Source organism: Diorhabda carinulata, chromosome 5 (genome assembly GCF_026250575.1).
Source record: "Diorhabda carinulata isolate Delta chromosome 5, icDioCari1.1, whole genome shotgun sequence".
Lineage (NCBI taxonomy): Eukaryota > Metazoa > Arthropoda > Insecta > Coleoptera > Chrysomelidae > Diorhabda > Diorhabda carinulata.
Genome location: NC_079464.1, coordinates 20,479,130 through 20,504,724, shown reverse-complemented (window position 1 = coordinate 20,504,724; position 25,595 = coordinate 20,479,130). Strand labels below are relative to the sequence as shown.

Below are 25,595 nucleotides of genomic sequence, written 5' to 3'. Positions count from 1 at the left end.
TCTTCAAATTATTAGAGGAATCACTCTCGTCAAATATAAAAATCGCTTAAATGATACAAAAGTATACAGAGTGAGAAATATAAAACACAGTATCTAGATGTTTCATATCAACCATTTTTTTGGCTTTTGAAATTGGAACGACTGATTTTTTATAATAAACTCGTATATTAAAAATCTCCGTAGATTTTTATGTTTTCAAGGGTTGAAAATGCAACTATAACCATATTTACTGCGATTATCTTGTGATTTTAAGCAAATAAAAGCTTGTAGCTAATACAATTCATGTTTTTATTTATTAGTTCTTTGCTCATTGTTTTTGGGTATAAAAATATCACGTGAGATCCACTCGCTTTGCAGAACGACTAAAATTAACTTTTGAATTCATCATGAAGACATTTCAAGTATAACTAAAAAATGATTTTTTATAATATAAGGTAGTGGAGGCAAATATGGCCCACCTTAGTATATTTGTTTTTTTTTATTAAAACTATGGTGCTTGGTCGGATAATTTTTATTAATATAATATGTCAGTATGTAGATAATCTATATATATAATTTAGCTTAGTAAAAAATGATTCACAGTAGAGTTATATGCAATACTTTATTGTATTACACTTGGGCCATATTACTCATCTTGTCCGATTATATGGCCCACAGTAAAAATATTCAAATTTAAAGAACATTGACGTCGTTTTAAGTTAATTAAGATGAGTTTATAAAATATTCCTAATTCTAATTCATAAAAAAGTAAAATATAAAAAGGAAACATTCAACAGCATTGGAACTCTTCATTAGACTCAAGACCAACGCATTCCTCATGATACCAAATAAAACATTTTGAACACATTCGCATATCTAGTTGGTCTTTAGTTTAACAGGCTGCACATAACCATGACTCCTGTGTAGCTTGATTACACGTGCACTGTGGGATAGAACCTCGTTGTTTGGAAGTTGACGGAACTGAAAGTTTCGAAGTTGGATAGCTGCTTGGCCATGTCCCTCCGTGAAAAGGCTTTTCGTTACTTGCTTCACTTTATAATTTAACGCCATTCGCCTAACCCTATTTCATGAAAAGACGTATTCATTGTCTTAGTTGGAGAAGATTGTTGAGGAATTGGTGTGCTTCTTCTAATTAAAGTCGCCAGTGGAACAATTTCATCGTCTGAACTCGGAAGACTTTCATTTATTTCATGGGGCAAGGGTCTTTGTGTTACTAAAGAAGGTGCGAATGTGGCGTCAGGATTTAGAGGGAACAATCCAGTAGCTCTAAATCCGCTCACAATATTTTCCGGAGTCATACACTTGGGCCAAACACGGAAAAATATTATGTTGAACCTACTCTTGTTCAGGCTTCTTTGTGGGAAGGTGGCCCTGGGCCCCTGGCCCTATAACCCATCATATTATCGGGCCATATTAACCGAAAGTACATACAGACAACATAATGGCTATAAACAACACTTAGAGTTTCATCACTTAATAAATATTCTGTGTAAAGTTACTTCACTACCGACACTTAATTGGGTACGGCGTTCTCGTTGATTCTTACAGAAAAACGTGCTTAAGAAATTAGCGGAAAACTTATACCAGTATGTGCTTAGCGCGACAGATATAACCTAACTAGTTACAACACGCAAACACGAGGCGTCTAAAGGTTGCCTATACAATGGTGTGTGGAGGGGTATATACGCAGATGTCAGACTGCGAATAAATACTTTACTTTATGTGCTATCGATTTTGGGCCATATTACCCGCTGGGCCATATTTACCTCCACTACCTTATATTATGCACAATTTGTTGCCTGGAGATTTATCGTACACCACAGTGATTTCGTGCATTCCATGCATCCATGATTATTTTGGTTCTTCCTCTCCTTCTACTCTTCTGCGGTATCCACTTCATCTTTCCATCTTTGTACGTGCATTGTAGATTCTCAATTTTAGGTGTTTCAGTATTCTATAGTATTTCTTTTAGAGCTGTTGTTATTGTTCTTACCCTGTTTATTCAACATTTTTTTTTCTGCAACATTTGTTCCTTCTTTGTCAAAATTATCTACTAGGGATCATCTTCAAACTGAAAGATGTATAAACATCGTCGATTTGGATCCCTATCTCTTTGCATCGGAAATACCAGACTTGATTTAAGCCTTTGTTGACTGTGAACTATTCTGTATGGCCTTTGTGAAGGTTTAAGCTGTTTTCTAGTCTTCGAGTATATATTAATTATTTATGTATTTTGTGAATATACAAGTGGAGGATCCGGAGAGTTTATGTGTTTAATTTTTTATTAATTCACTTGCACCTGCAGATCTGTCTGTGTTCGATGACTATGTTCAGGTCAATCTTCGATCAGATTCTATTTCTTGGTCTCTTGTTTTTTCTTTTCTTGTTTTCATATTTTGAGACGCTTTTTATTCTTCGGGCTCAAACATCTCTTATACAATTGTTTCTTTTAGCGAACCAGTTTTTCCGTTTCAGAATTTCAAAAATATTCACTACTTTCTGAATTTTTTTTGACACCTAGAGTTTTATTGCTGTATAGATTTTTTGCAGTGTATAATTTTCACGTTCTATCATAGTTTAATCTTATTTGATATAAGTATTTAACGCTGTCAAAGTTATATTTTTTATCTGTTGTATTTGGGTTACAAATAAAAGTACTTTTGCTGAATTTTAGCAAACTTAGTACTAAATATGAGGCATCGTCTCTATGAACTTTCTACGTCACTGAAAAGGAAATTATTCAAAATAACATGCTTTTTTCAAATATCAATCATACAAACATGTGAATAAAAAGTCAAATAACTTTACGTTAAAACAATTTAATAATTTCATAAACGAGGATCCTGATGCGAAATATCTGGCGACAATAGTTACACTCCATAAAAATTCCAGATTTAGAAAATACCTAATGAATCTATTTCTATCTTATACTATAATTAAGAATTATTAAAATCTATAGTTTAACTGAAACGCCATTGGCGATCAATTACTGTGGCTGAGCGATACATTGGTGATTAGTAAAAACTAAATTTTTCTCAGTAAAAGTTTTTCCTCTGTATAAATTCTTAGTTTCCATAGTTATAGTCGCAGATAAAATTCACTATTCAACTCGTGTATACGGTATATGGTTACGTTGAAGACCCCAATCGGGAATACAGGGTGGACAATGAAAGACTAAATCACTGAATTTTATAATTACACATTAAATAACAATTTACGGTCACGGTCAATAAGTATATACTTATATTTATATTTTTATACATATGACTAGTAATAAACAATTCCTTGTTTATTTACATGAATTCCTAAATGTACAATAATCAACTTTTAAATGTTTAACGATATTGCAAACATAAATTTATCAACCTGGTCCTCTCGTATTTTGTAGTTATTGAAAAACATACTTTAATGAAAACCAAGGGGTGGTTTTGATGCACCTGGTAATAAGATCGTACTTAAAACTCGTTCTAAATAAAAAAAATCAATCAAAACCAAGTCTATATCCTGCCCTTTAGTTTTGACAATATTTCGCCGCCTATGATAGAGTGTGCAAAACGAAGGGCCCACTTAAACGTATTCGGCAGCGAAAAAAAAAAATTATAAAATTTAATTATATGCTACTTTAAAATGAATGTTCGAAGAGCAGCTCTTCCAGAATTAACATAAGACGATTTGCATTTAAATTGTACCATAATGAAAATAATTCATGAGGCGTATTATTAGTAATGTGTACCTATGTGTAGAAACACATTTATCACATAATAATTTATTTTTGTTTGCGTCTGACACAAAAATTGTTTCCGATTAGCGGTACTGCCTCAGAAGTCTTTTTTTCACTTAAGACAATTACTATACGTCAGATAGGGACTACAGTAGAGACACTTTTGTTCATTAATATTTTTTGATATTTTTAAATGTTGTTTAATTTTTGATAGAACATTTTCGGCTTGCGGATGCTCGCCTTTGAAAATCTCCCTAAGAACTCTCTCTCGTCGATCGTCGGTGTTGCAGGTTTTCTGCGGTTTTCGTGTAATTTAATAAACTTTATAAATCAGCCAAATGGTCGACAATAGACTATAAAAGAAACTCAAATGTATCCACACTTACTTAAAATGGAAACTGGAGTCTATTATAACTACAAAAGTTATTCAGTAAGTCGAAAAATGTACTACTCGGTAAGCAGTTAACGGATCTAACAAACCCTAGAATCACCACGATACCAGCACTGCTGAAGAATTTTTTTCTTTAGCAGGACCAAGCCTAAAATATTTCTCACCCCTATTATATTGTCAAACAACACAACGAACCTCTTTTTTACTTACAGGGTGTTTCAAAAAAATGTTATCCCGTCTCTAGGATAGATAAAAAACTGAAAAATATTTGGGGTTCACATTTTTTACGATCTTGCCGCAACTACTGGCAACGTTGTATTGAACTTTTATACGAATGTGTTTTGGAAGCTGATACATTCAATAAGTTTGTTTTTGTGTCTGACTCCGAGAGGGCGCTAGTTATACGGTTCGTATCAAGTAGTAATGAACATAAATTTGTCAATTTGACACCAAAAAGATACTTTTGATAAAACTCGATACTCGATACCGTTTTCGGAATATTTTTATTTGAAAATTATGAAGTAATATTCGATGGTTGTATAAAGTATTGATAAAGTTATTAATTGTTATTATTAATTAATAATCATTATGTGAATTGAAAATTTTTTCTCGCGTGAATGAGACCTCATGGATACTTTTAAAAAATTGGGACTGAGAGCTTTAGTTTCTTGTAACGTTTACAAAGATCCAGTCTAATAAGTATAAGATCTTGTTTTCCAAAATATGGGCACTGAGTTATTGGAGGCCTTAGTATGAAACAAACAACAGTTTGAGTCCCAGAACCGCAATAAATGATCAAATAATTGTTGTTTGTTTCATACCAAGGCCTCCAATAGCTCATTACCTATACTTATTTAACTTTGAAAAACATTTTTGTGAAACTTTACAAGAAAAGAAAACCTTTAGTCCCTATTTTTTAAAATTTACCTGTTTTATCTATTGGGTCTCAGTAATAATAATAATTAATAACTTTAGCAATACGTTATACTAGCATCGGTTATTATCTCATAATTTTCAAATAAAAATATTCCGAAAACGGTAGTTTTATTAAGAATACCTTTTTGGTGTAAAATTGAATGATGTTTAAGTTTAAGTCTAACTAGCGCCCTCTATGAGAGTCAGACATAAAAACAAATTCATTGGATGTATCAGCTTCCAAAACATATTCGTATAAAATTTCAATACATTATTGCCAGTAGTTGTGGTAAAATCGTAAAAAAAGTGTATAATTTTTTACTGGGCAAACCCCAATTATTTTTCAGTTTTCTATTAAGCTTTCTATATATCCTAGAGACGAAATAATTTTTTTAAACACCCTGTAGAATGCTCGAGGATTATAGTAGAAACGGTGGAGGTCTTCCATCATGTGACTCAATCTACGAACTCATATTCATATTTTCTATCAATAGAAATCAAACATAGCAACATAAGATCGATTATCTTTTTCACATGAGGTTTTTTTTAAATTGACAGTAGTAGTCGTAAAAAGAGACATTGATATAATTGACATAACTTAAACAACTGACTGTACTGACAATTGAATTTGAAGTGAGCCCTCTTCATTTAGTTGTTTTCAGCAAATTTTTGAACTGAACTTGTAAACTTTTGTGAGGTTATAATACCTAATAAGATCGATTGTCTTTTTCACATGAGCAACTACAAGATATACGTTATAGTTTTTTTTTAAATTGACAGTAGTAGTCGTAAAAAGAATGACAAATAATGATGACAAATTTTTTCCATGCTTACAAATTCTCCGAAAACGTTCATTATTGATGACTTCCAAGCCAATACCAAGGTTCGTGGCGTCTTCAAACTTGAAACATATGCTGTATAAATTGTATACTTTCTAATACAGTGTTATGTTTCAAGCAACTATCGCCATCTTTAGGTCAGGTCAGGTCCTTCTGGGACCATCCAGAAGAACTCAAATATTGCTAGCCAAATGTTATGGTGATGGTGTATTTTCAACTTATATTTGTAGAAGAAATATGGATATATGTCAAAGGAAACAAATTAAGTTTTTGGCAGGATGATAATCATATAAATAAAATACAAAAAATTTCTTCCAACTATCGAGTTTTAAAACACCGACTTTTAGAATATTAGTAATGATTACTTGTACCGAGTTGACAGACATTTTGATTTGATTCATATGAATATTGTTACCGACGTCAGTCACGTATTGGAAGACGTCCACCGTTTTTACTACAATTTCTTAAACTCTTTTAGAATCAGAAAAATTAAATGATTATTAATATCTATATTTATTATATATGTTCAAATCGCGTAACTGCAACTAAATTTTCGTAATTTATTATTTTCATTCAGTTTGTTCCATTTTGAGAAACCATTTAAATTCATATAATTATTTTAAAACCGAACATGAAATCCTCATTTGGATATCTTGGTTAAACTAAAGAACCCAACAAAGTTGATCTTTTTGCACATGAATCAAGAAAGCTAAGAAATGCCGATAGACGTCGTCGTAGATCAGTCTCGTCCGTGGGCTTAATTGCAAACTGCTTTACCGGCCCAATAACTCAACCAGAGAAACTTTGATCTGCTTTATGTATATTTGCGGCCATTAATTGAAGTTTATAGGCCCCGCAATTATCATAAGATAATGCAAGGGAGTGACCAGCCAACCAGTGTATACGTAATCCAATGCCTCTACTTCACTTTTGCCTCCGTTTCCACTGTTGATTTAGTACAGGAACTTTGCGGATTTACATTGTTGATTTAAAAAATGATAAAATTAATTTATTCGTTTCATAATTATGCATAAAAGATCAAACATAACTTTATTAAAAATGTGTTTGATAAGATATGGTGTTACAAGTAGGGCTGGAAGTGTGCCCTGTAGCTGAAGAAAAAATTATCACTCACTTTACATAAAATGAATATTTTTTCCACAAAAATATACTTTTGACGCTTGATATATATCTTTTATATATTATATATTTAGTATCAATTTTATTTACACAGTTTTCTGGGCCACTAAATTAATTATTGTTTTTTTGACTACATGAAAATAAATCACAACAAAATTGGGTTCATAAAGAAAAAAATAAGATAAGAGGGAACAGAAATAACAACAGATGGCATGAAATACAGGGTGTAAATTTTTAGAGATGCAGGTGTGGACTAAATTTAATTTATTCGTTAATAAATTGAGGAATCGAAAGTATTAACAATTGACTAATGACAGTTAAATAAGTGTCATTTATTACAAAGCCTACTAAAAGTATACATAAAAAATAAAAACTTGTTAAAAAACTTCAATAATAATTTAAAACCTCAAATATCTCGGAAACGACTAATAGTTGGAATAGGATTAGTATTTGATTTGATTTTTTTTACAAACCTTGACAAGATAAACAAAAATAACTTTATTTTTTAGTGCTTGTATCAACGGGTCGAAATAAAATTTAGACTACACCTGCATCTCTAAAAATTTACAGAAAACATTTGATATCAGGATAACGGTAAGGTTAGGTATAGGAAAGTATACATGAATTTGCCTTATTTTTTACCCCTGAATGCATTAAAATAGAAAAAACCGGGTGGTTCTATTTAATAAAATGGAGAAATTTGATATTGATGGAGTTAAACTTTGAACACTTTTCATACACACCCCGTAGAAAATGATAAAATTTTCAACATAGCTTCAAATACATCTGAACTTTCTAGAAGCAACCGAACAGAAACCATTTTCATATCTTTAAGGATATCCTCGTAAAAAAATAATTTATAAGGGTCTGCAACGGTCAAATTTTTCACAAAAAAATTAATAACTAAAAAAGAATATATTTTTCGAAAGTAGTTTTCAGACAAAAGCTTACTAAAATTTCACATAGATTTCAATAATGTATTAATATACAGGGTGTTCTATTCAAAATAACAAAGTTATAGTCGACTTCCGGTAGAACCAGATGTCGGCCATCTTTTAAAATATTTTAATTAAAAAGGTCGTCTTCGACAACCCAAACGTAGAAATTTTCATGATTTTACTATATGTATTTTACCATATACAGATAGTTTTAATTCGTCGTGGGACACCCTGTATAGAACAGAGCCTAATTTGAAGCATGAGCTTCACTCAATCAAGACGCAAAGCTTTGCGCATGTAAATGTATATTTCAATGTAACTTTTCTTTCGTCATATATTAGCTGAGTTTTGAAATGGGTTGGTATCAATATATTTTTTAATCTTTATTTGGTACTCCTAACAAAAAATATTTGAAGAAGTTTTTTATGTTGTAATATCCAAATGGATGTCGTTAAATTAATTGAGAAAGCAACTTTTGGTTTTACCAATATACTAATATTCGAAATGTATGGTAAAACTCTGTCGGCAAGTCACGACCATTATGTTTTTCAGTCATGTATGGACGTCATCAGGCATTTCCTTCAAGTAAATCCCTACTTTTGATTTAATTTTTTTCCATTGACCTTATGAGAAAGCTCTCGCACTACACCCTCCTCCATTGTTGACATTTAGGCGTCAGTCGGCGTTGTGCTACAGCCACATAAACATGTCCGTCAATATTGATGCACCCGCCAAGTGTGAATTGCGAAATGTGATTCGTTTTCTACAAGCTGAAGGCAATTGCACTGCAGAGATCCATCGGAGAATGAGTCGTGTGTATGACAGTGATGGTACAGTTTTTTGCTCTATTGAAAAGTTGTCATTTTTAACTTATTCGGTATAAGAACTTATGCGACGATATAGAAAAAACAAAATCATACATTGTTGTTTACTTGTATTATGTAAAATACATTTTTGTTTTGAATAGAATAAATTTTACCGTACTAAATAACTACACATCCTGTGTGTGAGTGGAACTCATTTAAGGTTGCTTATTTCAACCACTTCCTACACTGGATTACATTTTAATATAGCCTTTATTGGCATTCCGGCGAGTCTGCTTTTTCTAACTAATGCATTAAATGCACACCAACGCCTTGAGATGAATAATTTTCTTTCCTGATGACGGCTATTGGCGGTAGGGTCGAAACGCCCCAATGCGTAGTCGTTCCTCTAGTTTAAATTGTTTTCTCTTTTCAAAAATACTTGATTTGATAATGTGATAAAGTGAAAATATTCTGCGCGATTATATTCTACTAGATTTGGTTTAGATAAGATGAAAAGGTTGGTTGTTTTTGAGTGGTCTCCCAATTTTGCTCAGAAAAGTATTGTGAATTTTGATTATTTTTAGTGACCATACAGAAACAATTGCAATTATTAGTACTCCATTCAAAAAAAATTGTTATTAACTATTTTTTTATCATATTTTGGCAAAGCACCCAAGAATTTTTGAATGTTTATAATTCAATATTTGTTTTTGTTTTTTGGATATTTCATGGTTCGTTAATGCAGTTTTATTATTTTTTATCGTGTTGATGACCTTTTAGACTATTTTCTAAATACTGAGATGTCTGCCCTATGTAGACGACGTCAAATTAGTACAAAGCACTTTTTATTTTATATGAAGTATCAATGTTTTAGACCTTTGATGTTTATTTTTCTTAAAAGCGAACATAAAAACAACAAATAATAATTTTGATAAAGTCATATAAAACTTCACATGTTCCAAGAAGATTCGATAAACAAAATTCTGTCCTGAGAATTCGTATGTATTACAATAAGTGTCGCATAATTGACAAACAACCAATCGGTCACCGGTATCGCCTCCACCTCGTGCCGATCATCGTCGTCGGCGAAGCTGCCGTGTAACTTGTATATATACGTACATAGCGGTTACACGGTTCTCGCTACGTTCGTTGTGTTCCTGTAGGATGAAGGGGTACACTATGCTAAATATTCAAGCATTACAGCTCTGCATAAATTCATTTCATTATACCGCCAAATATTGCTCCAGCATTCTACTCCGCTTCATGCATATGAATGAATTCATTATATTAAAGCCTTTTCAATGTATAATTTACTTTTGCGTGAGTCATTTCTACTATACGCTGCTTTTCCTCCGTTTCTTCTCTCGAACAATATGAGGATTTGTGATTGACAGCAAATTATATTAATGAAAAAATATATTTAATGCCCGTTCAAGCTTCACAACAAACAATTATGTTCAAATTTATATGGTAATTAGAAAAATTATACTCACTAATTTATAGTAAATCTGTTGCCGAAGAAATTTTAGCTATATTCAAAAATATAATTAGATTATTCTTATCTACTAAGTTTCAGCTACGAGGGTGGTTCAAAGATAAACCGGAATTTCTAAAAAATTAAGTATAGTACCGGTGGCTGCACTAGATGTTAGACTGGTATGTTACAAAGCGTAGAAAACAGCCGGGACGACGTAACTTCTCTTCTCTCAAGCTCAACGCATCGCGCTGCTCGAGCTTCGACCTTGTTCGTTTTTTTGAGCGGCATCGCCTTTGTGGTGCGCTCATGTTTATATTTTTATTCAGTATGGAGTCGAAGTACGACCAATCTATACGTTCTAGTTTTAATAAAATGACGTCGCAAGATGAGATTATTAATCGTGAGTTATTAATATCGGAAATTCAAACCAGGCCAGCCGAAGTCGATGCTTGATTTTTCCCAGAATGTAATCAAACGTAAGCAAATGTAAGCAAGTCTATTTCTATTAAGATCATGAACGCCTTGTATTTTTTTGCTTTTCTTTAAAATTAGCCTTCGCAGTCATGTACTTTCTATAAGTAATAATCGTTTGGATACCAAATTCATTACGTCTTTTTGGTCGAAATCTGGAAAATAACCAAAACGACGCTTAACAGGACAACGCGCGCGATGACATCGCAAAAGCGGCATCGCTCCACGCTCACCTCTTGACCGTCGCCAATGTGAACGCACAATTAGTGTATTTATAGCAATGAACGAGAAAGATGTACCAGTATATGTTGTTTAACGCATTATTTTTCGTTTTTTGCTCAAAGATAATGCAAGATCGACAAGCATTTATTAAAAATTACTTGAGCAATTAGGGGATGAGTACTTCTCCAAGACTCAATTATATGAATGGTGTTCGGCTTTCCGCAAAAGCCGAGAAATTTTGGGAAACTTACCACATACGCACAGGATTTTTAGTGTTTAAACCATTCACGTTTACGTTACAAAAATATCAGTTTTTGAAAGCGAAATTCTCTTCCAAAATTACGTAAAACAGAAATAGAAAAATTTATCATGAGACCATAAAAACCACCAAGGATATTTATAATGATAATTCTCGTAATGTTGTGAAAGGAACGTGGTCTATTGTGAATGATCTAAGAAATAAGGCTTCTTCGTCGAACACAATCTCTACTTCACCCGAAACCTTAAGAATTACTTTTTCCTCTTCTTCTTCCTACTCCATTCTTCAAAGACTCCTTGGACGGCAAATCCCCCCGATTATTTAAATGACTCCATGTACTGCAATAATTTTAATCTCCAATATACTTAACACGATTGGAAACTGTTTGACCTCGAAGACTTCCAGAACTCGTCTGCAGGTCGACCTAAAAACCTCGTCCAAAAAACTGTATTTTTTAGATTGTTTTTGTATACCGAAATGTAGGGTGGGCTAAGTTTTTGGATTCAAGCGTTTTATGAAACTACACACGAAAAACATTCGCGTATCTAAATGATAACAGCGAGCTTATCGTTATACATTTTTAGTAATAAATTGAAAACCGTATAGTGAGTAACTGTCTGCGGTAGGAGACGTTTCTCTCACCTGGAGATATCCGTAGATAAAAAAAAAGACTCCCCGGACGGCAAATCCTCCCGAATATTCAAATGACTCCATGTACTGCAACAATTTTAATCTCCTGATAATAAAAATGAAAATAAATGTCCATCGGCGAAATGTGTATAGAACGCGGTCGCCGGGCGCTTATGAATTATGGCCGTCATATCAGCCGTGGAGGGAGTAAGCCGGGCTATTTGTTATTTTTCATTTCGAAAAATCCAGTAATTTAGTTTGTGTAGTGTATGCACGCCGTTCCCATATCACATTTCCTGCTTTTTTATAGCGCAATGATACATCATTCAATATCGGGAGTATTAATGGCCGGTAGGGAGGAGGACGAAAAGTTGAAAGAGAGGGTAAATTAGAGGAGAAAGAGGTGGTGGTCTGATTACAGCGACGCCCGAATTATCCACATCCTAAGGATTAAACATTATATCTAAGGACGTCCAAAGTGAATATTTTAGGTGTCTTCTGAATGAAAATTAGTTTAGGTCAAAAATTGAGGTTTCGACATTTTTAGGTCAAAATATTTTGATGTCAATGTCAATGTCAATCAGAAGAGACCTAAAATCAAAACAATTTAGGAAAAAACATAAAAAAGGGTATGAGAAATAAGAAGCTGAAGATATATTTAGATGATAGATGAAAATTTTTTTAAGAAGTCATATTTTATTCAAAATACCCTTACAAATGAAAAATAAAATTTTGGTTTGACGCTGCTTAAGTGCTTAAGAATAATTATAATAATAGATGTTCAACAAATTGATGTGTTTTAATAGTATGGTCAATAGTGGCGCTACTTTTAGATCAGAGTTATGTGGATTTTCTGGAAACTGAAGCATTATATCCAATTTCGTTTAAGCACTTACTGCATTGGCAGCTACTTTTTTTGTAAAATAAGGGATCAACTTTCAATTTTGTCCGTCTGATCACAATCATTTTTAGAATGATTATTGTGTGAATTTTTGTTAAATGAATCATTTATTTAATTATAAGTACACTTTTGTTCACTGAAAAAGCTTTTTGTCCATATATCAATCAGAGTTCCTACCTAATGTCACTGTCATTGTCAGTGACAGATAATTCAATAATTAATTTGAGTTCAGTTAAAGTGAAAGTCGTCATTTAACTGAAATTCAGAAAGCTGCCATGATTACCAAATTGGAAGATAGCTGGTCTATCAGAAGACTAGCAACTCATCTAGGTCTTGATGTGTGTTTAAACGTTGAATAGTGGGGCTACTTTTAGATCAAAATTATGTGGATTTTCTGAAAGCTGAAGCATAAAATCCAATTTTGTATAAGCACTTACTGCATTGGCAGCTACTTTTTTTTGTAAAATAAACGAGCAACCTAACCAATTTTGTCCGTGTGATCCCAATCATTTTTATAATGATTATTTTGTAAATTTTTGTTAAATAAATCATTTATTTGATAATCACAGTTACTACCTAATGTCACTGTCATTGTCAGTGACAGATAATTCAATAATTAATTTGAGTTCAGTTGAAGTTGAAGTGTACTTAATGTCTCGTCATTAAACTGAAATTGAGAAAGATGCCATTATTACCAAATTAGAAGATTGATGGTCTATCAGAAGACTAGCAACTCATCTAGGTCTTGAAGCTAGTCCTGTAGCCAGAGTAAAGAAGGAATGGAAACAAGACGAAATATTGCTTCTGGGCGAAGAAACATTTCAAATGACCGACGATGATTTTTCATTGATTAATTTTTTGAATCTTTGAATCTGCTACTGGTACTGCCTATGCAACAAACTTTCCAGGATCCCGTCCTACGAATTAGAGCATCGGATTTGAAAAACTGTGCGTTTGCTAGGAATTCAGAGTTGTGTTTGCACTTGATTAGGTTTAACACGATCCGGACTTTCAGGAACGAATTCTGTTCACAGATGAAAAAACATTCAGGTCGTTCAAAGACGTACGTATTCACGTTCATAGACCACCAAATTTCGTAGAGAAGAAAATTCAAAATCTGTTTAAAGAGGAAACTTGAAAACAGGGATATAGTTGAGGAACCAGAAGGAAATCGAGTCAAAGAGAACATAAGTGACCATTGCATTCACAGTTTTCATCACGATGAAAATAAACAAAACTTTCTTGTATTTTTTATTACTTAATATCAGTTTAAAAGAAGTCTGGGAAAGGTGTTTGCTTACTTTCCCAATATAAAGAGCTGAATGGGTTACGAAAAAAGGTTTTATTATAAAAATTATTCTACATTCGAACGCTCCCCCTCAATATAGTCACCTTCAATCACCACACACCTTTCCTTACGTTTTTTCCGTTAATCGAAGCAGTGCTGGAAGTGTTCTTTGGTGAGGGCTTTAGGAACCGTTTTTTGATTTACCGCTTCCATCGACTCAAATCGAGTCCTTTTCAAAGCAGATCTTTTTCTAACCTTTTTAACCTTTCAAGGAAATCTGAGCAGACCCGTTGAGGCAAGAGCTTTTGGTCAGGAGTCAGATGTTTTGGCATCAACTTCGCACAGACTTTTGTTATGTATAATTCCTCGGGTAAAATTTTTCTATCCGGCGGTTACAGCAATCATCCGGATGCTCATTCGATAATCTTCACGCTCAATTTGGTTGATTTTGGTCACTGTTTCCGGAGTTGAAACAGTCTCAGGGCGACCTGGGCGCTGGTCATCTTCAGTGCTCTCTTGGGAATCGCTAAAGGGCTTACAATATTCAAAAACATGCGCACGAGATAGAGACTTGTCCCCATAGGTCTCTTGCAACAATTTATAGAGCTCAGTCGGAGCTTTTTATAATTTTACGAGAAAAAACACGTTCGTTTCAAAGCGCTGCTACAGAAATATTATAATAGTGACGGAAACGTGTTTTGGGACGTGCATAAACAAGATATCTAGATACCCAACGCGCAGTCTCGTTATTTAATAGTCAGACCTCGTATAAGTTTCTTGAAATAAGTAATATACAGAGGTAGCGTTTAAAATAAGATGTGTCCAAGCGTTTTTCCCAAAGAATTTATTCCATTTCGCTTTTCCACACCGTATTGTATAGCAAACTAAAATTATAATCGTGGCATTCCGTACTGAAAATATTTTCAAAATTTACTTCTTTCACGTCTATTAAATATTTGTAACAAATGCATTAATTAGTCGATTGTGGATGCCGTGATAGACGTCCTTCATTTATGCAAGTTTAGTTGTTCGCTCATTTAGTCTCTCAATTCCGTTCCGCAATTTCATCAACAATCACTATTTACTCTTTTGTAAAAGTGAGTGATGAGTTACGAAAGTGAGTTTCGTTAGAAGGCGTCAAGTTTTTCCACTGAAAATTTGAATAACGATTACGGAATTAAGGCAATTAAGAACCGTACAAGTTATTAAAGGCATAACCGAAGAGAAGTACTGTAGGTCCGCAACCCGAAGCTTTGAGCCGTGAAATCAGCATAATAAAACATCTAAAATTCCATAATTTTGAATAACAATAATTACAAAAGAGGCGTCGCGAGATAATTGGCGAGATAGGCCGCACAAAACTCGCTAATTTATTCGAAAAGCTAATTTAAACTTGTATTTGACTTGCACATAAACGGTAGTATTGGGAAGTTAGTTAAAAGTTGACAACTCCTTACTCCTTTCTCTTTAGACCCCTCATAAAATCCTTTCGGCTCCATTCTCTCTCGCTTTACAGATTTTATTTAGTTCTCATCCTGTTCTGATTACGCATCAGATTTAATCCTGTTTTTATATAGATTCACAACATAATAAAACAATACAGTACGAGGTATAGTCACTAAATGATGCTGTAAATAGTAAAATGTGAGTAAAAAAAGTAATGTTTTATTTTGTGACTAACAAATCACTTTCGATACAAATTTTTTTTGTATAAGGGCCTTATTTGGCAATAAAATAGCCGAATTTGGAATGATATTGAGTTTCAAAATGCATTTTAACTTCCAAATTTTCACAAAACTGTGTTAAAAATATTTTTAACACGCTTCCACGTGAAAAAATTATTTAATATAAAGTTATTCGGTGATGACTTCCTCAAAAGTAATTCCTTTTCATACTAATACATTGAGTTCCAGCGATTTTTAGAGACGTAGCAATTCTTTGGATGGAAAGTACGACAGCACCCAGCTCAGAGTGATTTGAATGTTCTCAATTGATTCAAAATGACTTCGTTTTACGAAATTTTTTATAAGGTAGATATAGAAGTAGTAGGACGATAGATCCTGCGAATAGAATGGTTGTGGTAGCATTGGAATCTTTCAGAAAGCGAAAAACTGTGTCATTCTCAACGCATTGCACGAGGGTTGCTTTTAAATTTTGAGATAGACAAATAAAAACAAATATTCAGAATTGGAGGTGGCTCTATTTTTTTTGAAAATATTCTCCGTTAAGATCAATACAACCAATTGTCGAAGTATTTTTTACATTCCGATTGAGATACTTCCAAAACATACGATTTGAACGCATCATTCTTCAGGTGTAGGAAAACGTTTACCTCGCAATTTATTTTTGATTTGCGGGAATAAAAGAAATAACTGGGTTCCAAAAAAGGATTTTACGGCGGATAATCCATCAATTCGATGTTTTGACTGTTCAAAAACGTTTTTATTTGAACTGATGTGTGAGAGCTCGCATTGTAGTGGAGAATGATTAGTATACCATTCAAAATTGACCGTTCCATGTTGCTTTAATGGAACTATTACGACATATCTAGTTATTCCGAAAAAATAGGCGACAATTAGCTTTGAAGTGTGGTATGCACAAACAACTTTTATTGAATTTGGCTCGTCCTGAAGAGTTACCGTTTAATTTCGATGAAACGATTGAAACGATGTCTATGCACCAATCAACACGAGCTGTTTTTTCAGCAGTTATCAAATTATGAGGTATCCAACGCGAAAAAATCGTTTTGACAGCCAAATATTCATACATATTGAATATAAGCAAGTAGAACTAACGCCTCAATCTCACGGTATGTCACATGGCGATCTCGCAATATCACTTTACACACAGCATGAAAATTTTCTGACATAACAGCGAATTTTTAACGACCCTCTCGAAATTTATCCTGTAGTGAAGTGCGACTACGATTGAAAACCGGCAAAACACGGTATCTCGAGATAGTTCTTCATTCGGCCTCTTGGCTTAATCCACATCGAAAGTCATAGAAAATCATTGTACGAAAATAGCACTTGTGGGAGTACATTGTTGTCCTGCAGTACCCAATAGTTTGCAATGTCTGGACGTTCTCTATCGAAGTATATCAAATACCTCGCGATAGAATACTTGATGTATAGTATGTGTAAGTAGAACGAACTCCTGATGTACCACCATACCATGTTTAAAAAAGAAGCATATGAAAATCGTTTCCACTATGGCACTTCTTTTTATATGCGATCTAATAGCCAAATATTACTTTATTCTTCTCCAAAAATATTCTGTGATTTATGTTTTTGCTTTACCGAAAACCCCATTTTTGCAAGAAGCTTTTTTATCGAGAAATATTGTTATAGTTATAATCTGTTTGATGTCTTTGCAGTTTAGTTCATCTGTTAGAATGTTACTGTACATTTAAGCTCTCGGAAAGCTCATTTTTTAACGAAATTGATCACTTCTTCATTTTTGGGAAAGCTAATGGATCCAAGGATTCGTCTTCAGTTCAACCGATCATAGTTTCCGATCCTAATGCTGTTCAAAGGAATTGCTAGACAACAATCATTAGAGACTGGATATCTCTGAAACTTCCATTCCCGATTTGTAGCTTCTCCTTTTAATTTTTAATCTTCAATGGATTCTAAAAATCTTTTTATATTTTTTCTTATTTATCCAGCCACATATTTCTCTCATTTTCTATTAACCATTTCGTTAAAGTGTTATTTTTTGTCCATTTCATACCATGGCAAGGTTGTTACTAAAAATATTGCTTGGGTTATTTGTAAACCATTACCACATTCTCTTATCTGAATTCTTTGTATTTTTTTATCAATTAAAATGTTCCATAGATCATTATCCTTCTACAACATAATGAAAAATTACACCTTTACGTTTACGTCACTCAAGCGCCTGAATATGTAAATTATTTAATAAGTAATTAACTAACCGTTTCAATTAATTTTAAAATACGAGGTTTGATCATTGACTCTTTACTTGCTTATGATATTTTTTTTAGATTCTCGTTCCTCATATCCTTTTATACGTTTTTGTCCTACATTGTCTTGATTTTGCAGATTGGAAATTAGGTTTTTTAACTGTTTTAAAATCAAGACAATTCAGCAACAAATACTTCCATGATTCTACTACCAATGCTAGATACGGAAACATCCTTTCGATCGACTCACTTACAAACGAGACATGGTTTTAAATCATCCTGAATCCTCTAGGAGCTTTCTTTACCTAACCTCAACACAGCTGTATGACAAGTTAAGGTATATATGGATGGTGATTGGTCTTCTGACTGTAAACGGTCATGTAAGACGCCATCTCCATGTTATAAGCAGCACAGATGATGCGAGAGGTTGCTGGTGAATGGAATAAGAAGAAAATGTAGATCACACCTACCTAGTACTTAAGTAAACCTTACAGTTTAGCCAGGCGACTTTCATAGTGATACTACAAGCAACCAATCAGTTTCACCAACTAATTAGTTTGTGTTTTGTCACAAATCGATCGATTCAATTGCTTAGAGCCATTAACGTTTCACTAAAAAGTTGCAATGTTGCTTCTTGCTTCTTTATTTTTAATGTCTTCCTCGAAAGCAGAACAGCAGCTATGTCGATAAAATATATGATGCGACTGAACGATTGAAGATTCGCTCCAATTGAGTTGTACAACACGTACCCCAGGGAAGGGAAAGGCATATCGGCAAAAAGAGCAAAATGAGAGGTTAATAAGTTTAATTCCATTGATACTGATTCTTGGGGGATTGTAATGAACTAGTTGGATGAAGTGGACTGTCGAGTTTGTCGTTCACTACAGCACCCAAGTAGATGTGTTGTTTTCTTCGACGAGGTTGCGGAATGAAGGACCAGTCGTAATTTTAAGTAACGTTTAATAAAAACACTTAAATACGACAATATTACACGTAAATCGATGTACAAAATAAGCAACAAGATAAATCAACAAGAATGTCCACAGTGATATATAGTTGATTACAAAAGATAGCGAAGTTTATATGTATATTTCTCCGGGTATACTTGAACGAAGTAACAGAAAATTGCACGTTTTATGTTGCGTCGTAACGCGAGAGATATTTTGATTATTCAGGTAAATCGTAATTTTGCCCGTTTGTAAGGTTAAGATTTTTTATGATTTGATAAGTGAGAGAGAATCGTTAAGTTGATTTAGATATAGTTCGTTAGTTTTAACGCGCACTGTATGTTTAGTTTCTGTTTACTGTGGATTCTTTTTTCTCACTGTTCTGTACTGTGTTACTTTCTGCTCTCTTACTGTCTCTTGCATGAATGTTAAATTTTATTTATATGGGCTAAAATGGGGGTTAAAAATATCCCAATATCGTGGTAATATTTTGTGTTAATTGCCGTGAAGCAATAAAAAGAATCTATATTTTTCAAGCAGATTTTTTGAAATTTCTCTTTTGTTTGTATAAGGGTTGACCAGATGAACTTGGAATAGTTTGTAAAAGTATAATGAAGGTTTTTAAAAGTTTTCAATAGTAATTGCTTTTGTGTTTATTTGAGAGAAAGTTATTAGTGACACTTTAGAAATTTAACGATTGGTCTCTTGCGGAGAGAGAGTTATTTATTAGGGGTTTAAAGGTACAAAGGACACTCGACATTTGTCATTGTCTAAAATTTCCTAAAATTGTGAAAGTCTTAACGATTATGGTATTTACCATATGTTGAATCGCAACATTCTCCCGCCGGAAATGAAGTCTCTGCTTCATTTAAGAAAGAAAGCGCGATAGCGGGAAGATAGGGTGTTTTTGGTCAAAGGATATTTCAGCGTTTTCCAGTCTACCTCCGACACGGAGATAGCCGGATGTATCTAGAAATGGTTTTAAGGATATAAGTTGTTTATTTGATAAGTTTTTATTCTTTGAAAGTTCCGCTATTTCTGTTGAAAAGGACTGATTTTGAACTTGTTTGATAATGAAGTTTAATGATGAATTTAGTTCCCTGACTGACAGAGGTCCTTTGAATTGACTTTCTTTGTTTCTCGAATTGTGTGTAAATCGTAGGACGTACGCCACTGTGCGATGTAATTTGGAAAATGAAGAGAAGCGTGAAAAGGTGTTTTGCCAAAAGTTACATTGTTCGGAAATGGTTGTCAGGGATACCTTTCTTTCCTCAGGTACGTTGACGAGATTCTTATTAATCTCGTATTGGGGGAAACCTGAACTGAACTCATTGAGGAATTTGGGTCCATTAAACCACATGGAGTAGATTTCAGGTGTGAATTTTCCACGCGACAGCAGGTCAGCGGGATTATCGCTTGATCCTACGTGCCGCCATTGGAAATTTGTTGTTAGCGCTTGTATTTTCGCTACTCTGTTTGATACGAATGTCGACCATCGACTTGGGTGGCTTTTGCACCAACACAGTGCAATTTGAGAGTCCGTCCATAAGTTAACTGAGTTTATGTCGACTTTAGGTTCCAAAGTGTTTTTGACTCCTTGAGTCAGGTTCGCGGATAATAGCATTCCACAGAGTTCAAGTCTGGGAATTGTGATAGTTTTCAGAGGTGCGACGCGTGATTTTGCTGATATCAGTACACATGAAACTGTTTTATCAGTGTAGATAGTTCTAATGTAGACACATCCGCCGTACGCTTCAGTACTCGCATCTGAAAAGGAGTGAAGTTCGATTTTGCTTATTTCTTTATTATTGAAGATAAGACGAGGAATTTTTAAGTCCTTGATTTGGCAGATGGTGCTTAGAAATTCTTGCCATTTCCTATTTATTTCTTTGTCGGTGATCTTATCATCCCAGTTGCACTTTAATTTCCAGATTTTTTGCATTAGCATTTTTCCCTTAACGATAGCGGGGTTTACAAACCCCAGAGGATCGTAGCACTGTGAAATGTGTGATAAGATATTTCTCTTGGTGATATTGTCCTCACTGACGAGTTCAGTGGGTACCGATATTTGGAACTCATCACTTATGGGATTCCATTTTACGCCTAAGACTTTAGACGGAGATTGATCTAAATTTATGTCAAATTCAGTTATTCGAGTCTGCGATATCTTTTTTAGAAAGGTTTGAGAGTTAGATCCCCACTTGTGCAAGTGGAAACCAGCTGGTTCAAGCATTGATTTAAGTTCCAAATAGAGTTTTTCAAGGGATTCGGTTGAATCACACCCTGTTAAAATGTCGTCTACATACGTCTGCGTAAGAACAGCGTCGGAGGCTAGAGGGAGATGTTTATTGGTACTTGCAATCTCATTCAGAACTCTCGTTGAGAGGAATGGACTACAATTCATACCGTAAGTTATTGTTTGTAATTCAATGCATTTTAATGGTTCTTTTGCTGAGTCTCTCCACAAAATATTTTGGAGGAATAGGTCTTTGGGATTTATTCGAATTTGTCTGAACATTTTCTCCAAATCAACTATCAACGCGTATTTGAAGGTTCTGAACCTACACAATATGTCGTATAGGTTGGGTTGAGTTTGATAACCTTTGAGACAAATGTCGTTTAATGAATAACCAGAGTTGGTTTTACAAGAAGCATCAAATACGACTCGCAGCTTAGTCGTAACTCGGTCTTGTCGATAAACTGGCAAGTGAGGGATAAAATATTTGTTTTCGCAACGTGAATTTTGCGACGATAGTGGTACATATTTCGCATGTCCTAGAGATAAGTATTCATGAATAAATTTCTTATATTCCGAATAGAGGTCGGGATTTTGTTGTAAGCGTTTTTCTAAAGAGAAAAATCTCTTTTTGGCAACTGCGAGGGAGTCACCTAACTTTTTGTGTTCTGTGACGGACTTTAACGGAATATCCACTTGGAAATGTCCGTTCGGGAGAATTTTAGTTGTGGTTTTGAAGATGAATTCTGTCAGTTCATCTTCGGTTGATAGAGATTTTAGGTTTGGGAGTTCTTCGATCTCCCAGAATTTGCAGAGAGTGTTTTGTAATTCAGTGTCCGGGTTAGGGTCTTCGGTTTCACTGGCTACATGATGCGAGATAGCGTGTGGGTTTTTTGATTCTTGTTGGGAGTTCAGTCTTCCCGAGATAACGTAACCCAAATGGGTATTAAAGAGAGTAGGTAGGCCGTCACCTAGTTTGATGAGACCATAAGTTAACAATTCATAATAAACATCTGCTCCTATTAACAGATCTATTTTACCGGGTGTGGCAAAAGTTTTGTCAGCTAATTTGTTCACAATCCGCGAAGGAATTGTTATGTGATCTACATTCACTTTCACTTGCGGAATAGTCGTGGTAATTTTTTTGAGTACAGCACAAGAGATTTCGAAGTTCTTCGAGGGGTCAACATTTGAGTGTAGCACTATGTCCAACATTTCGTTAGACAAAGTACTAGTTTCAGATATACCTGAAATGTTTAAGATTTTCTTATACGGGGTGTAGTTGAGTTTTTGTACAAGTTCTTTGCTGATAAAGGAATTCTGACTTCCATTATCCAGAAGAATTCTTACCTTAACAGGTTGATTCTGTCGATTATAAATTGTTGCTTGTGCAGTTGCTAACAACACTAAGTTGTTTTTTATCGAGAGAGCTGATAGACTAGACGAATTTGGACGTGCTTGATTTTCTTGGATGCTTTGAGATGTGGACGGCCTGTCCTGAATTTGAATAGGACTTTCCAAATTAAAAGTTTGAGGGTTTTGTTGGAAATTCGAATTTAGCGACCGAGAATTGTCTGAGTTACTATGTGGATTGAAATTGTTATTGCACGAATGCCTTTGTTCTACATTGCGTGAGTTTTGAAAATGTAAAAGAGAATGATGTCTTTTATGACAATGGGAGCATGATTTCTGTGACAGACAGGTTTCAGCACTGTGTCTAGTGCCTAAGCAGTTTACACACAATGTTTTGGTTTTGGCAAATTCATTACGCTTAGTAATGGGCAACGATAGGAATGTTTCACAGGTATAAATTTTATGTGCAGTGTCTGAACACATAACGCATCCGTTCATGTTTTGATTTTGTTTAATCGAATTATTCTTAAGATGAGATGATTGATTGTTTGAGTTTTTATTGAACTTTGGTTGTGATTGCGAATGAAACGCTACTTTACTTTGTGACCTCTTGTGCGAAAATGAGTTTTGCGAAGTTTGCGATTGGCTAGTTTTACCAGTGGCATTGTCGAGTATTTCAATTTCCTCTTTAAGAAATTGTAAAAATTCATCTACTGTTGGTAAGGTATCCCTGTTCCTGCATTTTTCAAACTCTTTTTTGAAACCATAATCTAATTTTTGTTGATAAAGATAAGTTATTAATGCCTCTAATAAAACTTTGTGATCAAGCTCAAGATTCTGTAGGAGTGTCCAGTTACGCCTACAGATAGTAGCAAATTTTGAAAGTTCGGTAGGATTGTGCTTACTTAACTGCGGTATGTTCAATAATTCGGAGAAATATACATGTACAATTTTTGTTTTGTTTTCATAAGTTTCTCTTAACAAGTTTATAGCTACTTGCAAGTTTCTATCGTTCACTTGTAAAACGTCTACAATATGTAGTGCATCACTTTCTAAATAACTTTTTAAATAATATAATTTCTCAGCATCTGATTTTAGTTGCGGATTTTCGAGAACACTAGTTTTGAACAAGTTGTAAAAACTTTCCCATTCAGTGTGATTTCCTGAAAACTTTTTTATTTTTATTTCAGGTAATCTAGTACCTGAGTTGTGGTTTGAATCTAATCTGTTTTCCCTAACTGACTCATTACAACTACTTTCAGATATAGTTAATTTTTTGATTGCTCTAGCTAATTGACTCCTAGTTTTACGATAATAAATTTCTACTTTGTTCCTATCTTCTTGATCTGGAATTTCTTTTTCATTTTTTTTGGGTGTATAACTTTCTATTTTATTTTGTGTGATTTTATACTGTTCAAAGTTTTTGATAATTTCCTCTTGTAGAATTTCCAGATCAAAGACATCTAAACTATTTAATTCTGATTCTAATTGTTCAGTTATTCTGGTGATTTCACCTTTAATAGATTCACGTTCGCTGATTAAATGTTTTAAATCCATTGTTGTTTGTTTATTTTAAGTTTAAGAGCGAAAAAGTTAATGATATTTTTATCGGATATAATCAGATGCTGGGAATGCTTTATATATTATATAAATCAGTGTTTTTACAATTAAATATATAGATATAAAATTGAATAATATTGCAAGCAATTTTTCAACAGAGTTTAAAGATAAATGTCTTTTTCTTAAGTTTTCTTGAGCGAAATGTTGATGAGTAATAAATTGGAATAAACTGACCTTTTCCAATCCAGCGATGAGAGATACCTGCGGTTTCTTGCCTACAGGTGTGAGTTTATAGATGATTCGATCGGTTGTATGTTTCTGATGGCACACTCGATGACTTGTTCTTTTCACTTTCTTGCACTTTGCTTAGCGAGAGAGTTCACTTTGCTTAGCGAGAGAGATCACTTTGATTTACGTGTATGAGATTTTGTTTAGTTTAGAGTTGCACTGGTTTAGATCCGGCTCGAAGGACCAATCTTGGGGGATTGTAATGAACTAGTTGGATGAAGTGGACTGTCGAGTTTGTCGTTCACTACAGCACCCAAGTAGATGTGTTGTTTTCTTCGACGAGGTTGCGGAATGAAGGACCAGTCGTAATTTTAAGTAACGTTTAATAAAAACACTTAAATACGACAATATTACACGTAAATCGATGTACAAAATAAGCAACAAGATAAATCAACAAGAATGTCCACAGTGATATATAGTTGATTACAAAAGATAGCGAAGTTTATATGTATATTTCTCCGGTTATACTTGAACGAAGTAACAGAAAATTGCACGTTTTATGTTGCGTCGTAACGCGAGAGATATTTTGATTATTCAGGTAAATCGTAATTTTGCCCGTTTGTAAGGTTAAGATTTTTTATGATTTGATAAGTGAGAGAGAATCGTTAAGTTGATTTAGATATAGTTCGTTAGTTTTAACGCGCACTGTATGTTTAGTTTCTGTTTACTGTGGATTCTTTTTTCTCACTGTTCTGTACTGTGTTACTTTCTGCTCTCTTACTGTCTCTTGCATGAATGTTAAATTTTATTTATATGGGCTAAAATGGGGGTTAAAAATATCCCAATATCGTGGTAATATTTTGTGTTAATTGCCGTGAAGCAATAAAAAGAATCTATATTTTTCAAGCAGATTTTTTGAAATTTCTCTTTTGTTTGTATAAGGGTTGACCAGATGAACTTGGAATAGTTTGTAAAAGTATAATGAAGGTTTTTAAAAGTTTTCAATAGTAATTGCTTTTGTGTTTATTTGAGAGAAAGTTATTAGTGACACTTTAGAAATTTAACGATTGGTCTCTTGCGGAGAGAGAGTTATTTATTAGGGGTTTAAAGGTACAAAGGACACTCGACATTTGTCATTGTCTAAAATTTCCTAAAATTGTGAAAGTCTTAACGATTATGGTATTTACCATATGTTGAATCGCAACACTGATCTTAGCGCAAAACAGGCAACTCAATTTTTTAGATGATGCGTCAATATGTAACTTCCTTATCAAAGAATTGTCTGCAACCCCAAGAATTTCACAGATTCAATGACATCAATGGTGATGTTATTTAGTACAAAAGGTCT

General features: G+C 33.8%; 1 protein-coding gene across 1 annotated transcript in view; it reads right to left on the bottom strand.

The window, feature by feature from the left end:
• LOC130894535 (uncharacterized) overlaps window positions 1–24,016 on the bottom strand; it is a 36,942-nt gene extending 12,926 nt beyond the window's left edge. The window contains exons 1-2 of the mRNA XM_057801417.1: window positions 23,871–24,016; window positions 20,104–23,759 (exon numbers count right to left, since the gene is read on the bottom strand). Coding sequence (XP_057657400.1) covers window positions 20,104–23,759; window positions 23,871–24,016 — 3,802 coding nt within the window. The remainder of the gene's footprint in view (window positions 1–20,103; window positions 23,760–23,870) is intronic.
• Window positions 24,017–25,595: the final 1,579 nt, after the last annotated feature.